Consider the following 15475-nt stretch of genomic DNA (forward strand, 5'->3'; position numbering starts at 1 on the left):
ATGTATTGTCGCGGGGCCTGAGCTTTGTCCACGTGGGGCGTGAGGTGGGGCCTGTGGTAGAGGGGGCTGAACACGTGTCGTCTAAGTCTGAGTGGCCGGAAGGAAAGCGGCAGGAGGACTTCCGGGTGGGGTTCGCCGGGCTGCCGGGCGGGGTCGCGCGCCACGTTCCCCGGCCTCTGGGGTAACCCAAGCGGTGGGGCCTCTGGCCCCGCGCGGTCGCTGTGCCCTTCTCCCCGAGGTGGCCATGGAGAAGGGAGCCACCATGGAGCCTGGGGGCAGAGGTGAGCGTTTCAGAGGGAGAGGACCTGGGTGCCCGTGGGGAGAAAGAACAGGAGAAGGGCTGCCCTCTGGCCGGGCTGCTCAGGAACGAAAAGGCACGTCTTTGGGGAGGGGACCCGCCCTACCAGCTGGTCTCATGTCGGGGTGTTGAGGGACAGCCCGCTGCCTCTCTTGTTCTCCTGGTCCTCAGGGTGTTGTATGCATTCCTCAGAGCCCTGGTGGCGCAGTGGTTAGGAGCTCGGCTGCTGACCACAAAGTCAGTGGTTCAAATCCAGCAGCCACTCCTTGGAAACCCTATGGAGCAGTTCTATTCTATTTTATAGGGTCACTATGAGTTGGAATCGACTCGATGACAGCGGTTTTGGTTTGGCTTATACTCCCTTCAGCAGATCTCTGGGTGGTGCAAAGGGTTTGTGCTTGGCTGCTAATTGAAAGGTTGCTGGTTCAGACTTACTCAGTGGCACCATAAGAAAGGCATGGCAATCTGCTTCCGTAAAGATAACAACCAAGAAAATCCTATGAAGCTCAACTCTACTCTGTATCGCATGGGGTGGCCAGGAGTCCAGATGGACTCCATGGCAGTGGGTTTGGTTTTGGATACCTTTCTTGCCCTCTAAAATCAGCAGATCTGACAAGTTAGCCTTGGATAATGACTTACTTTGTCCTCACAGGGACTCCATAAGGCAATAGAAAGGAGACTATTGTACCCATTCGACAGATGAGAAAAGTGAGGATTCAGGAAATCATGGGTTTCGTTTAAAGCCTTTGTTTTTTTTTCCCACAAGACTTAACAGTTTTTCTGAAAAAAGCCAGTGTCATATCTGAAAAGCTAGTTTTCAAAAGATAATTTAAATAGTTTAGCTTTAATTCAGGAATTCTGGTGATGCAATCATTAAGCACTCGTTGCTAACTGAAAGATCAGCAGTTCAAACCCACTAGCTGCTCCTCAGGAGAAAAGACCTGGCAATCTGCTTCCATAAAGATTACAGCCAAAGAAACCCTATGGGGGCAGTTCTACTCTGTCCTGTAGGGTTGCTGTGAGTTGGGACCAACTGACAGTGCACAACAACAGTCTTAGATTTTGTTGAGCCTGGAGTAGAACAGGAATCAATCATTAAGTGAAGCACAGATTGACAGAAATTTTGAGTGTTATTCTATCACTGAGCAGAAGAGAAAAAGAAATAGATATTTAGTTTATGCATCCAGGTTCTCATAGAAGAGTTCTGCAGGAGCTTAAGAGCAGAGGAGGATAGGGGGAACTTCAAGGCAAAGTGATCACAGGTACCTTGATTCTGTAATGTGGGACTACCCTTTGGTTCCCTCTGTTGACTCTTCTTTGGCAACAAGTATCTGGTGTATGGCAGTTTCTGAGTTTACTGCAAGGCAAGATTAATCATCACGGCTCCTGTCTACGCTGGTAGGATCACTGCCTGAGGACTCAGACCTTCCCAATACTGGAAACCCAAAAGAAAACGGCATGACCACTGTGCTGCTGACCCCTGGTTCCCAGGTGGGTTTGGATTTTTGTCTTTTTTTCCTACTGTTCTCAGAGCAGGGATGTTTTCTTCCATTGTTATGGAATTGCTCAGTCCTGATGCCCGGAAGACTGGATTCATCTTGATAAGATAGTGAATGATGAACTTCACAGGAAATGTTCCTCACCTACAGAACTTCCTGTCATTGCATCTTCTCTACCCGTTAAGTGCTTAGTGGACACTTACTGTCTGTGCAGCCTGTAAGTGATCTTGTGTTGAATGCAAGAGTAGTGAAGGCAGTTGCCTCTTGGAGTTTACTGAGGAGGTAAGATATAAATAAGTAGTAAAACAACATGAAGAAATACATGTTTTAAAAACGCAGAAATGTTTTTTAAAAACAGAGAAGCCATAAAGGACCAAGGGGAAGATTTCCCATGCTCTAGTGTATTGGGGAAAGGCATGGGATAGAAGCTGCACTTTGACAGACGAGAGAGTGGTCAGTTGGAGAGTAGGATAAAATGCTATTCCAAGAGACACGACAACGTTGATGAAAAGAAGTCTTTAAGTGATGAGACTTGGGGGTCTTGAAAGGGTGTGTGCATACCTGTGGAGCGAGCTGGCATGTGGTGAGGGAATCTTGGATATATTGGCCAAGCCACAGGAAAGTCTATATTCGGTCGTATTCCAAAGGCAAATAAGGCCCCAGGAAAGTTTTTAGAGGCTCAGCCAGATGAAACGTGCTGTGACTGATGGGAGAGAGGAGCTTGGTCAGAATGCTTCTGTGGGACCTGGCCTAGCACGTGGGAAAAGGGAGACCCTGTGGTACAGGCACTAGGGTCCCTCGTCTGTCTCAGACCTGGCCTCATAGCATACAGGTGCTGAAGATCCACATGAAATGTGGGAGAACAAGTCAGTATTGATTGTAATCTGTGGATGTGCGGATCGCTTTCAGAGGGAAGAGGAGAAAGTCAGTAGCATCTGCTGGACAGTGTCTGTGTCATCCAGTGCCAGCGCACTCGCGCTGAGCAGCAGCTCCAGATATGAGCTTGATCGTGGAGGTTTTCTCAGGGAACTACAGTTGGAAGGAAACCACCAGTTAGTCCGTTACTCTTAGCATTGTTTATAAAGCAAGAAGACTGTACAGATTACGTTGCTTGTGTTGATCACTCCTGAGGCAAATGGCCCTAAGGGACAATAAGCTTAAATACAAAAGATGGTGATATATTTCAAGTATTAGAATAAAACAAACAAACAAAAAACTAAACTCCTTGCCATCGAGTCAATTCTGACTGATAGCAATCCTGTAGACAGGAGAACTACCCCATAGGGTTTCCAAGGAGCAGCTGGTGGATTCGAACGGATACCTTTTGGTTAGCAGCCGATCGCTTAACCATTGTGCCACCAGGGCTCCCAGTATTAAAGAGTTAAGTTATTTTGGGCAGGGTTTTTTTTTTTACATATATAATTTTTATTGTGTTATAAGTGAAAGTTTACAAATCAAGTCAGTCTCTCACCTAAAAACTTATATACACCTTGCTACATACTGCCAATTGCTCTCCCCCTAATGAGACAGCCCGCTCTCTCCCTCCACTCTCTCCTGTCCATTTCGCCAGCTTCTAACCCCCTCTACTCTCTCATCTCCCCTCCAGACAGGAGATGCCAACATAGTCTCAAGTGTCCACCTAATCCAAGAAGCTCACTCCTCACCAGCATCCCTTTCCAACCCACTGTCCAGTCCAATCCATGTCTGAAGAGTTGGCTTCGGGAATGGTTCCTGTCCTGGGCCAACAGGAGGACTGGGGGCCATGACCCATCGGGGTCCTTCTAGTCTCAGTTAGACCATTAAGTCTGGTCTTTTTATGAGAATTTGGGGTCTTCATCCCACTGCTCTCCTGCTCCCTCAGGGGTTCTCTGTTGTGCTCCCTGTCAGGGCAGTCATCGGTTGTAGCCAGGCACCATCTAGTGGGCAGAGGACTTTTAAAATAGGTGGTTCTTTTAACTTTATTTCATCATGTTCATTGTTTTAGCAGTTTTTGGAGGGCTGTGTCATAAACATTAGAATGCTGAATATAAATAAAATTAACTATTATATTCAGGTGTATGTTCAGGGGACTATGTCAAAAGTGGTGGTTCAGAGAGGGATAAAGCTGGCTCATTTGCTAGCAGCCCAGGAACTGGTCTGTTTTCATGTGACTTGATTGAAGTGTCGTTGTGTAGGAACTCTTTTATAGAATTAGAAAAACTAGTAAACGTTTGGGCAGTACACAGATTCAACTGCGTATTCAACGGAGCATTACTCACCCTGTCTTCTCTGCCCACATTTTAGTAGAAAAACTAAGCCTTGTGCCTGTCATCTCGACCTAGGTTAGGCCAGAGCAAATGTTCTTACAGTGTTTTCAGTGTTAGGTGAAACATGTGTGTTTTCTTCCCCACCTCTTTTCCCATGCACCTTTTATACAAAACCCCATTGAAACTTGTTTCTACTAATTCCTGTTCGTTTGTTCCTTTCTTCATTGAAATATTCAACAGATATTTACAGTGTTCCTGTTCTGTGCCAGGTCCTAGAACGGCTTTGGTGAGTGTGGCCTCTGCTGTCATGGAGCTCGCCACTTAATGGGACACACAGACATTAATTAAGAAGCCCCCTCCATGTGCACATAACTCGAGAGAAGGGAAGGAATGTGATGCTACAACCCAGAGAGTCAGGGAAGGCTTTCCTGAGAAGATAACACCTGAGCTAAAATTTGAAGGGTGAATAAGATTAAAATAGTGAAAGGATGGAGCAGGAGGGAGAACATTCAGGAATAGGAAGCAGTGTGTTAAAACGGACGGAAGGGAATTTGGCCCTGTGGTATGTGCAGCCTTTCCAGCTGTGGTCTTCTAACTCTCACCCAGTTGATTGTGTAATAGGGCAATTGTGGCCCACACAGGGGATTGGTCAGTTTTGCCTTAAAAGAGAGCCAATTCCAGAGCACAGTGGGAGAGCCCACCACCACCAAAGAAGGAGAGACCTGAAGGAGATGGCGCAGTGGGTTTCCTGGCCCACAGGGTGAGAAAGCTGAGTACCTTTGGGCAGGGACCGAGAGCTAGGGAGAAGCCTATACCTGACCCACGAATTGGGGACTTGCAGGCTGTACGACTGTGTGAGCAGTTTCCTTCATGTGGTTCGTGAGTTCTGTGAGTCATTGCAGTGAATTAGGGAACCCACAGACGGGAGGGAGAGAACTGAGGTAGAGGGAGTAGTTGATGTTAGAGATGATAGAGTGGGACAGCAGCTCGGAAGAGTTAGACAATTGGGACGTCTTTAATCTCCGCCTCATAGGAATGGCTTTGTGCTGATCCTTTAAAAGAAATGACTAGTTTAGGCACACATTCAAGCAGCTGAAAGAAGGGCACCAGTTGGAGCACAGAGAACGAGGGAGGAATGGTGTGTGATGGGACAGAGTAGGTGAGGGCCACACTAGTCAGGGCCATTATGAGAAATGACAAGGCTGCTGAGGGCCATTGTGAGAAATGACAAGGTTCTCTTTGGAACTTTTGTAATCATTTGGGCTTGAGATACTCTTTCACAAATGTCTATATTTTGCAATATGTGTAGAAAACATCTTAATTTTTATTACACATTGCATCGATTTTATTTTCAAAGGAAAACTAGAGAGAAAAATATTTCACATTTCTTGAATCTCTTATATTTAAAAAAAAAAAAAAAAACCGAAACCAGCTGCTGTCGAGTCGATTCCAACACATGGCGACCCCATGTGTTGCAGAACTGTGCTCCATAGCGTCTTCAAGACTGACATTTCAGAAGCAGATTGCCAGGCCTTTCTTCAAACGTGTTTATGGGTAGGTTTGAACTGCCAGTCTTCCAGTTAGTAGTAGAATGCTTAATTCGTAATTGTATTTTCTCCACTTTCCATGTCTAAATAGCTAGAATTTCTGTGATTCTATAATTGAGTTTATTGATACATAAACTAGTAACTTTGAACCTTCAGAATTTACATTGAAGGTACTTTCCTCCCTACTTGCAGGTAACATGCAGTTATGATGTATGTAGGCAAGGAATTGGTTTATAAATACAACAGAGAATCTGAGTGTTGGAAGGGATGTTAGGGGTCGTTTTATCTAACCTGCCTGCCCTTCCTGTCTTCCTTCTGTACTGTCAGTTTTAATTCTTCCCAAAGGCCTCTGGAAGGATGGCCTGTTGGTGAGCACTTGCATGTTTGGTTTTTTCAGGAATCATTGATGATCCAGGATATGGCTGAGGCTCTCACCCAGTTGGAGCAGCTGAACCCTTCCCAGGGAGATGTGCCCAAGAAGCATAGGAATCTGTTCTTGCTGGGTAAGGATGGCTGTCCCTTACCCTGCGAATTTATCCAACATGGCATCTTTGCTTCCTCAGTTCCTGGGATCCCTGAGGTTCTTAGGTTCAAAGATCCTTAACCCCATAAGGCCTGAGACAGGTAACTTCTGCTTTTTGTTGCTGGATGTAATTGTAATATTCTTAGAGCTGTACTATTTTCTTCCCTATTTTCCGACCAAGGATGTTGAGGCAGAGTTGAAGCAAAAATACCTCTTAAGAAAATAAGCACTTATTCTTTTAATGGGGAGAGGTAAAAACAAGCCACTTAATTGTTGTGAACTTAAATAAGCCCATATCCATCTTTCTGCCTTCTTCCAGGAGAATAAACAGCACAGAGCACTGTTGAGAAAGAAACTCAGAACCAGCATCTCTCTCTTTCTCATACTGTCTTCCTTAAAGACCTAGCAGCTAGCTAACATTGAACTCTACCAGATTCCCTTTTCATTCTCCATGAACAGGGCTTCCAATTTCCAAGCCTGATGTAATCTCTCACTTGGAACGAGGGGAAGAGCTGGAAAGAGAAGCCCCAAAAGCAACCAGCCCAGGTGAGTGATTGCTGCGAACAAGAAGTGGTTAACATAGAAAATAAAACCCAGATGGTCAGTGGGGAAAGCATCTTTGAAATGCTGTGGAGGAGCTTTCCAGAGTTTACCAGACCCGTGGGAAAGTTGAAAATGGAACCGCGTCCTCTGTGCCACACTCCAGTTCCCTGGACGATCATCTGTCATAACCTCATTTTTAGACTGCAAATACTTCTCACCCTTTCAGACCAGTTCATTTTCCCAATTAAGGTGAAGTGATACCAACATTTTAATGTTTATTAATAACTTGTTTGGGTGCAGTGCTCTAAACCAGGCTTTTTTCACGTGTTATCTTATCTCGTATTTTATCTCAAAGCTGAATAATGCTATTTTTGATTCTCAGACCAATAACTACAAATTGAGTTTTCCCTTGCTTTCCTGTCTATCTAAGAGGAGACAAATAGCATAGTGGTTAAGAGAGCAGACATTGGAACCAGTCTTCTGCATTCAAAGCTGAACTCAGACTCTAACTAGCTCTGTGACCTTTAACAAGTGACTTAGGCTCTCTATACCTCAGATTACCCAGCCGTAAAATGGGGATAATGATAACAACGCATTGGTTAGTGTGAGGATCAAATGAAATAATACAAGAGAAATGCTTGGAACGGGACCTGGGGCTATATGCTAAACAAATGATAGCTATTGATTAAGTCCTGGTAATTTTTTTTGAAAGATGTCATGGATTTGACCCTGTGGCTTGTGTCAGACAGAGTTACCCCAACAGACTACCAACTAATTGTATTTTATTCTTTTCCTTGTGTAACTGAGGTAGTATAATACTTCCAGATTCCCCACGGTGAGTTTGTGTTGCTTTCTCTGCCGGTTCTGTATTCTCTGCCTGCTTTGTTTTCAATTCTTTCACTAGCCTATCTGCCTAACCTATTTGCTCTCTCTGTTCTCCAACTGGAACCTTTAATAACAGTCAGACAAGTTCCTTATTATCTTGCACTAACCATTTTTTTCTCCATGAACATTTGGGGCTTTAATTCTTCCACTCCCCTTAGCCAGAAGTTCCTTTTCTTTACGCCTGTTTCTACCTATTCATCCTTTAAGATCTTAGGCACTTGTTTGAGTATGATGATGCAGTTGAGAAGATTGGGTTGTATTGATTTGTTTCGTATAGGTTTATGGTTGGAATGGATATTAAAGATCATCTAAATAGTGGATGGCTTTAACAAACAGGAATTTATTTTCTCACAGTTTAGGAGGCTAGAAGTCTGAATTCAGAGCCCCAGCTCTAGGGGAAGGCTTTCTTTCTCTGTCGGCTCTGGGGGAAGGTCCTTATCTCTTAAGCTTCTGCTTCCTGCTTCTTTGGAGGTCTCCGTGTGTCTTGGCATCTGTCTTACCTCATCTCTCTTCTGCTTGCTTGTTTAATCTTTTATATTTCAAAAGAGAATGACTCAAGATACACCCTGTACTAATCCTGCCTCATTAACATATGAGATTAGAGGTTAGGGTTAATAACATATTTTTTGGGGACATAACTCAATCCATAACACTAAGCTCTGTGATCATTTGAATTTGTAGATATGAACCACTTTGAATGATTGCTTCCAGAATTTGTGTCTTATCTCAAAGACCAGTGAAGTGAATAGAGATTGCTGCATAATGTGATGAGAGGAATGGTTTGGAAAGATTAGTCTCTTATCAGGATTGGGGCATATTAGATTGGGAAAAATATGATGGCAAGGAGATCAGCTAGAGATGGTAATTCTCAAGGCATGAGATATTGAAGCTCTGGTGAGGTGGTAACAGTGGGCAGTCCCTGGGAAACTGCCTTTCTCTGATCCCTATCCTGTCTCTCCAAGACCCTGTTTTGTATCTGCTATTTCCCCACATCACCTCTGCTTAGTCTTTTTCTCTATTTTTTTTTCTAATTTCCTACCTTTCTGAATAGAGGAATTTGAGTACCTTCATCCCACTGTAGTTGTATGCTCAGCCATCTTTCTATTTTCGTCTTCTCTCAAGATTGCAGGGCTGCTTTTTGAGAGTTGAAGTTCATGTTCCCTGTAAACATTGTTTTTTTCTTTCATTATTTTCCTAGCACAGCAGTTAGCTTGCTTTCAGTGTAGGAAATAGTACATATGTATTTTTATTTCTTGCAGACTGGGAGGCAAGGCCAGAAAGCAAGGAACTGACCCCGGAGCAGGAAATTTTTGAAGAGGAATCAGCCCCTGGGGTGTTAACAGAAAGATTTCCAAAGGAAGGTTCCAGTGAATGTGGGGATTCTTTAGAGAGTCAGCAGGAAAACCATGAGAAACGTTTAATAAAAGAGGTTGTCACTCAGAAGAAATCTTCTGGGGAAAGAAGTTACCAGTGTGATGAATTTGGAAGAAATTTTAGTCGGAGGTCATTACTTGTTCAACAGCAAGGAGAGAGACTACATAATTGTGATTCACTTGAAAAGAACTTAAAACAAAATTCAGATCTAATTAGACATGAGAGAATTTATGCAGGAAAGAAACCTTGGAAGTGTAGTGAGTGTGAGAAAGCCTTCAGTTACTACTCAGCTTTTGTCTTGCATCAGAGAATTCACACAGGAGAAAAACCTTATGAGTGTAATGAATGTGGCAAAGCCTTCAGCCAGAGCATACACCTTACTTTACACCAGAGAATTCATACTGGAGAGAAACCTTATGAATGTCATGAATGTGGGAAAGCCTTCAGTCACCGCTCAGCCCTTATTCGACATCATATAATCCATACTGGAGAGAAACCTTATGAATGCAGTGAATGTGGGAAAGCCTTTAATCAGAGTTCATACCTCACTCAACATCAGCGAATTCATACTGGAGAGAAACCTTATGAATGTAACGAATGTGGGAAGGCCTTCAGCCAAAGCACATTCCTTACTCAGCATCAGGTCATTCACACTGGAGAGAAACCTTATAAGTGTAATGAATGTGGGAAAGCCTTTAGTGACCGTTCAGGGCTTATTCAGCACCAGAGAACTCACACTGGAGAGAGGCCATATGAATGCAGTGAATGTGGGAAAGCATTTGGTTACTGTTCAGCCTTGACTCAGCACCAGAGAACTCACACTGGGGAGAAACCCTATAAATGTAATGATTGTGCCAAAGCTTTCAGTGACCGCTCAGCCCTTATCCGTCATCAGAGAACACACACTGGTGAGAAACCTTACAAATGTCAGGACTGTGGGAAAGCTTTTAGCCAGAGCTCATCTCTCACCAAACATCAGAAAACTCACACTGGAGAAAAACCCTATAAGTGTAAGGAATGTGGGAGAGCCTTCAGCCAGAGTTCATCCCTTTCACAACATCAGAAAACTCATGCTGGAGGGAAAACCAAGGAGTATGGGAAAGCCCTTAGTGAGCATTCAGCATTTGGCCAACAAAAGAGAATTCATACTGGATAAAGATGATTGTGCATATGTGATGCATTCAGAACATATTTATCAAGCATTTATTATACATGCTGTCAGGGCTACAAAGAGATTTAAGACTGTGTTACTATATATATATATAACTCACTGCCGTCGAGTTGATTATGACTCATAGCAACCCTATAGGACAGAGTAGAACTGCCCCATGGAGTTTCGAAGGAGCGCCTGGTGTGTGTGTGTGTGTGTATATATATATATATACACACATATATAAGACATCGTTGGTACAGGGAATCGCTTACTTAGAATGTGAAAGAAAGGTTTTACTTTTGTTTTTTTAATGTCCTAATGGGAGACATTGTGAATTTCCCTGGGGGAAAAAATATTTCTAGCACCCTAACGTAGCAAACCAAACCAATCCTAGTGCCGTCGAGTTGATTCCGACTCATAGCGACCCTACAGGACAGAGTAGAACTGCCCCGTAGAGTTTCCAAGGAGCACCTGGCAGACTTGAACTGCTGACCCTTTGGTTAGCAGCCATAGCATTTAACCACTACGCCACCAGGGTTTCCCCTAACATGTATATAAGCTACCAAATCCTTGAGAGAGGAGAAATGGGGTGTGCCATGATAGAAAGAGAATATCTTGACTGGGCCAGGTCATCTCATAATCCTAAGGGGATGAAGTTTTAAAGAGGCAAGTGGTCCTTTTAGAGAAATGGCAGGGGTAGAAGTAAGAGATGGAGAAGTTACAGTAAGTCCAGGGTCAGGGGTGCTGGTGGAAGGGAAGTTGCCCTTAGTCTTAAGTATGAGGACATAAAAAAAGAAGAATGAACCCCAAAAATGTCAATTGAGATAACTACTCAACTGAGTACTCATAACCAGGAAAAATAGTAGACTTGTTAGTAGGCAGAATTAGTCACAAAGTTTCCGCATTGGTAGCTTTATACTGAAGCAAAATAATCTTGACCTGGGGATCTACTTCTCCACCCTTTGTCTTTTAGACCTTCCTTATTGAGCACACGGCCTACTAAGAATCACTTTTAACTCTAAGAGCCAGGACCCACAGCTTAGGAGGGGAGAGTACAGGAGGGACTTTTGATGTTTTAAATCTTTTAAGCTATTCCAGTCATCTGAGAATGTCCTTATTTATAAAGATTAACCTCAGCTGTATGTAGTTTGTACCCTAGACTTTCTCATAACGTAGTAAAATACCATAGTTGTAGACTTGAACTGTGGACTTGAACTGACACTGTGTATTAGATTGTAAAAAGCTTGAAAACACTTGGAGATACTAGCTTCTCATCATCCTACACTTGGTTAAAGGCAGATGACATCTTTATTTTTTTCCATTGAAACGTTTTCATTATGTAGTATCTGAATGTGATTATCTGTTCACTTTTATTTGATATATAACACATGATACAGAGAGCCAACAAAATTAGAACAAAAATAGTTGGATCTGAAACAAATAACTTTGTCCTTTTACATTTGTTTAAATTCTCATTTATATACATATATGTGGTCATGTGTCGGTTAACGTCCACAATGCATTCTGTGAAATAGGACATTGTGTGATTTGGACATTGAGACCACCATATTGTATACAGGCAGTTCCCGTACAATCCGTAGTTATGAACCAACCCCCATAAAGCCTATTAAAATCTTACGGGAGCCCGCTGGGCAAAGCCCAAGAGCTGTATCCACTGAATATAGGAGGCCGGCCTTGCTGGGTGTGCAGCTGCGGGCTGCTTGGGCACTGCACCAGCAGCCGGATGGGGACTTTGCACATGTCCCAGCACAGAGTGGGGGCCACGGGAGGCCATGGAGAGGTATCTTGGGGGACCAGAAATGCGGTTAGCCTGTTGGTGCAGCCACTTCCTGATCGTGTGCAGCTGCTGTGGACGCCTAGAGTTTGGAACCCACGAGCACCCCAGGCCCACCAGTGTGTGCGGCAGGAGCAGAGGAACCGAGCAGGCACTGCTCTGCTAAGGGAGTGAATGGCTGCTGGGCAGGTGGATAAAGCCAGGATGAAGGGAAGGAAGAGGAAGAGGCGCTTTGGGAATTGGGTTGTGCCCTGGAGCCCCACTGCTCTTTCACTCTAGGGGTTTGGGGTCTTTAAAACCACTAGGGGAAAAAATAAAAAGGAGAGCTGCTTTCCCTTTAAAAGCAAAAAACCTTATGGGATCATGGTTGTATATGCGGTTGTACATTGTGGGTGGATGGATGTTATGTGGCACATGCTGTGTATATACATTCTTTTAATGTAATACCTTTTTGAGAGCGGTTAGAATTAAGTAGATGATGGTTGCAAAAGTGTAAGCTATCAAGTGCTGTGTAACTAGTAGCTGTTGTGGATGTGGTCATCTATATGACCTGTCACGTATGCTTTGTGGTGGTGTAGCCCATTAAACATGACTGAATATAATGGAATGTGACTGCTTACCTTTCTTAGAAGTTCTCTTGGAAAGTAGTATAACCTGCACTTTTTGTGATAATCATATGGTTTTTTTTTAATCTGTTAATGTGGCAAATTACAATTGATAGATTTTATAATGGTGGAGAATCCTTGCATTCCTGGAATTTACCCAGTTTTGTGATCTTTCCTGCCTCTGAAAGAGATTGTGTTCCTTGAATGTTGAGTTGCATTCACCTACTAAACTCTTGGATTGCTGTGTGTGTGGTGTGTGTGTGTTGATTGGTTTTAGGAGCTATTCAGATTTAGTATTTCTTCTTGAATTTTGTTTAAGTTAGACTTTTCTAAAAATCTTTTTTTTTTTGCCATTAAGTTCAAAATATTTATTTTCTTTTAAGTCCCCATTCTATCTGTAATTCTTTTTCACTCCTAATAGCTTATTCGTTATGTTCTCTTTTTCTCTTGATTGTGTTCCTTGTGTTCCCAGAGGTTTTTCAATTTACTAGTCACATAAAGGAACTAACTTGGCTTTTTAAGAAAGTCAACTTTGTTGAAGTTTACATACAGTAAAACTCACCCATTTCAAGTGTCCTAGGAGTTTTGCCAAATGAAATACCTGCGTAACCTCCCATGTAATTGTGAGTGTGTGTGCGTATGTGTGTGTGCTTATGGTTTCCCTTCCTCCCTCCCTTCTTTCCTTCCTCCCTTGAATTTTAAGACCTATATATAATTGTGTAACCATCACCACAATCAGGATACAGAACACTTCCTTTGCACCCAAAAAATTCCCTTGTGCTGCTCCCTTATAGACTGACTTTTTCCATGAAGTATAAAGCCTTTGAGACTCATTCATGTTGTTTTGTTCCTTTTTATTGCTGAGTAGTTTTCCATTGCTGTGAATGAACCATAATATTTTTATTCATTCACCTGTTGCAGGACATTTGGGTGGCTTATAATTTTTGGTGATTATGAATAAAATTGCTGTAAACATTTGTGTACAGGTTTGTGCATGTATATAAATTTTCAGTTCTCTAGAATAAATACCTAGGAGTGGAATGAGCGTGTCATATAGTAAGTGTGTGTTTACCTGTGGAGGAAATGACCGAGGTTGCAGAGGGGCTGTACAATGTCGCGTTCCCACCATCAGTGTATGAGAGATCCAGTCACTCCACATTTGCACTAGCATGTGGTATCATCAGTATTTTTTATTTTATCCATTCTCTGACTGGAAAAGATGCATATTCGTGCCCATTCCAAAGACAATTAAACAACGCAGAAATTATTGAACAATGTTAATATGCTTGCAAAATGTTGCTGAAGATAATATGAAAAGCGGCTGCAGCCATGTAACCAATGGGAAACTGCCAGAGATTCAGGCTGGTTTCAGAAGAGGACATGGAACGAAAGGTGTCACTGCTGATGTCAAATGGATCTTGGCTGAAAGCAGAGAATGCCAGAAAGAGTTTATATGTATTTCATCAACTATGTGAAAGCATTTGGCTGTGTGGATCATAACAAATTATGGATAACATTGCCAAGAACGGAAATTCCAGGAAAATCGTGCTCTTGTGGAACCTGTACATGAATCAAGAGGCAGTTGTTTGAACAGAACAAGGGGATACTGCATGGTTTAAAAATTGGAAAAGGTGTGCAGCAGGGCTTTATTCTTTCACCTTACTTGTTCAATCTATGCTGAACAAATAATCCAAGAAGCTGGTCTATATGAAGGACGTGACATCAGGATTGAAGAAAGACTTCATTAACAACCTGGGATACGCAGATGATACAACCTTGCTTGCCCAGTGGATTTTTTTTTTTTAATTTTTAATTCAGGTTTAACAAAACTAAGAAGTATAAGTTGTCAATATAAAAAAAAAAACCCGTTGTCAACTTCTAAGTCAATTGGCAAAATAATTCTATTATGAAAACATTCTGCATCCCACTTTGAAATGTGGCGTCCAGGGTCTTAAATGCTAACAAGCGGCCATCTAAGATGCAACAATTGGTCTCAACCCACCTGGATCAAAGGAGAATGAAGAACACCAAGGTCACACGATAACTATGAGCCCAAGAGACAGAAAGGGCCACATGAACCACAGACTTACATCAACCTGAGACCAGAAGAACTAGTTGGTGCCTGGCCACAACCGATGACTGCCCTGACAGGGAGCACAACATAGAACCCCTGAGGGAGCAGGAGATCAGTGGGATGCAGACCCCAAATTCTCACAAAAAGACCATACTTAATGGTCTGACTGAGACTAGAGGAATCCCAGCGGTCATGGTCCCCAAACCTTCTGTTGGCCCAGGACAAGACAACTCATCAGACACGGAAGGGACTGGACAGTGGGTAGGAAAGAGATGCTGATGAAGAGTGAGCTATTTGTATCAGGTGGACACTTGAGACTGTGTTGGCATCTCCTGTCTGGAGGGGGGATGGGAGAGTAGAGGGGGTTAGAAACAGGCAAAATTGTCACAAAAGGAGAGACTGGAAGGGCTGACTCATTAGGGGGAGAGAAAGTGGGAGTATGGAGTAAGGTATATATAAACATATGTGACTGACTTGATTTGTAAACGTTCACTTGAAGCTCAATAAAAAAAAAAAACCCATTGCCGAGCTTGACGAATTTTTACATACATATACAACCCCATGTAATCATCAACCAAATTGGATCAAGATATAGAATATTTTTGTTATCCCTGAATGCTGCTTCATGCTCCTTCCCAGTCCACCCCATCCTACCTCATGCATCCTCCTGCCTCCCTAGATAACCACTATTTTGAATTCTATTATCCTTGACTAGTTTTACATGTTCTTGAACATCATTTAAATAAAATCATAGAATAAGTACTCTTTTGTAACTGGCTTCATTGCTGTATATTTTGTGTGACTGAGTCATTTTCCATGTATCAGTAATTTGTTTTTCACAGATGGCACAGTATTCCATTGATGAATACCCTACATTTTGTTTGTCCATTGACTGTTGTTTTCAGTTTTTGCCTATTATGAACCTACCTCCTG

At 42.8% G+C, this 15475-nt stretch overlaps 1 protein-coding gene across 4 annotated transcripts; it reads left to right on the forward strand.

Annotated features, from left to right (window-relative positions):
* Nucleotides 1-121: 121 nt before the first annotated feature.
* ZNF892 (zinc finger protein 892) lies at nucleotides 122-15406 on the forward strand. 4 transcript variants are annotated; one of them, XM_064268395.1, is made up of 5 exons: nucleotides 122-281; nucleotides 1701-1789; nucleotides 5988-6093; nucleotides 6573-6659; nucleotides 8801-15405. In XM_064268395.1, the coding sequence occupies exons 1-5, from the start codon at nucleotides 245-247 to the stop codon at nucleotides 10069-10071; spliced, it is 1590 nt and encodes a 529-aa protein (XP_064124465.1). In that variant the 5' UTR covers nucleotides 122-244; the 3' UTR covers nucleotides 10072-15405. The 4 variants fall into 4 exon arrangements, with proteins under 4 accessions (XP_064124465.1, XP_064124466.1, XP_064124467.1 ...); XM_064268396.1 differs by having other exon boundaries at nucleotides 157-281; nucleotides 1627-1789; XM_064268397.1 differs by having other exon boundaries at nucleotides 157-281; nucleotides 1644-1789.
* Nucleotides 15407-15475: the final 69 nt, after the last annotated feature.

Source organism: Loxodonta africana, chromosome 15 (genome assembly GCF_030014295.1).
Source record: "Loxodonta africana isolate mLoxAfr1 chromosome 15, mLoxAfr1.hap2, whole genome shotgun sequence".
NCBI lineage: Eukaryota > Metazoa > Chordata > Mammalia > Proboscidea > Elephantidae > Loxodonta > Loxodonta africana.

What these genes read in the sequence shown, in the direction of transcription:
- ZNF892 (XM_064268395.1), top strand. Translation starts at nt 245, where the DNA reads ATGGAGAAGGGAGCCACCATGGAGCCTGGGGGCAGAG. An exon ending in TAGGAATCTGTTCTTGCTGG is followed by an intron (nt 6,094 to 6,572) that starts GTAAGGATGGCT and finishes CTCCATGAACAG; the next exon opens with GGCTTCCAATTTCCAAGCCT. An exon ending in CCCAAAAGCAACCAGCCCAG is followed by an intron (nt 6,660 to 8,800) that starts GTGAGTGATTGC and finishes TATTTCTTGCAG; the next exon opens with ACTGGGAGGCAAGGCCAGAA.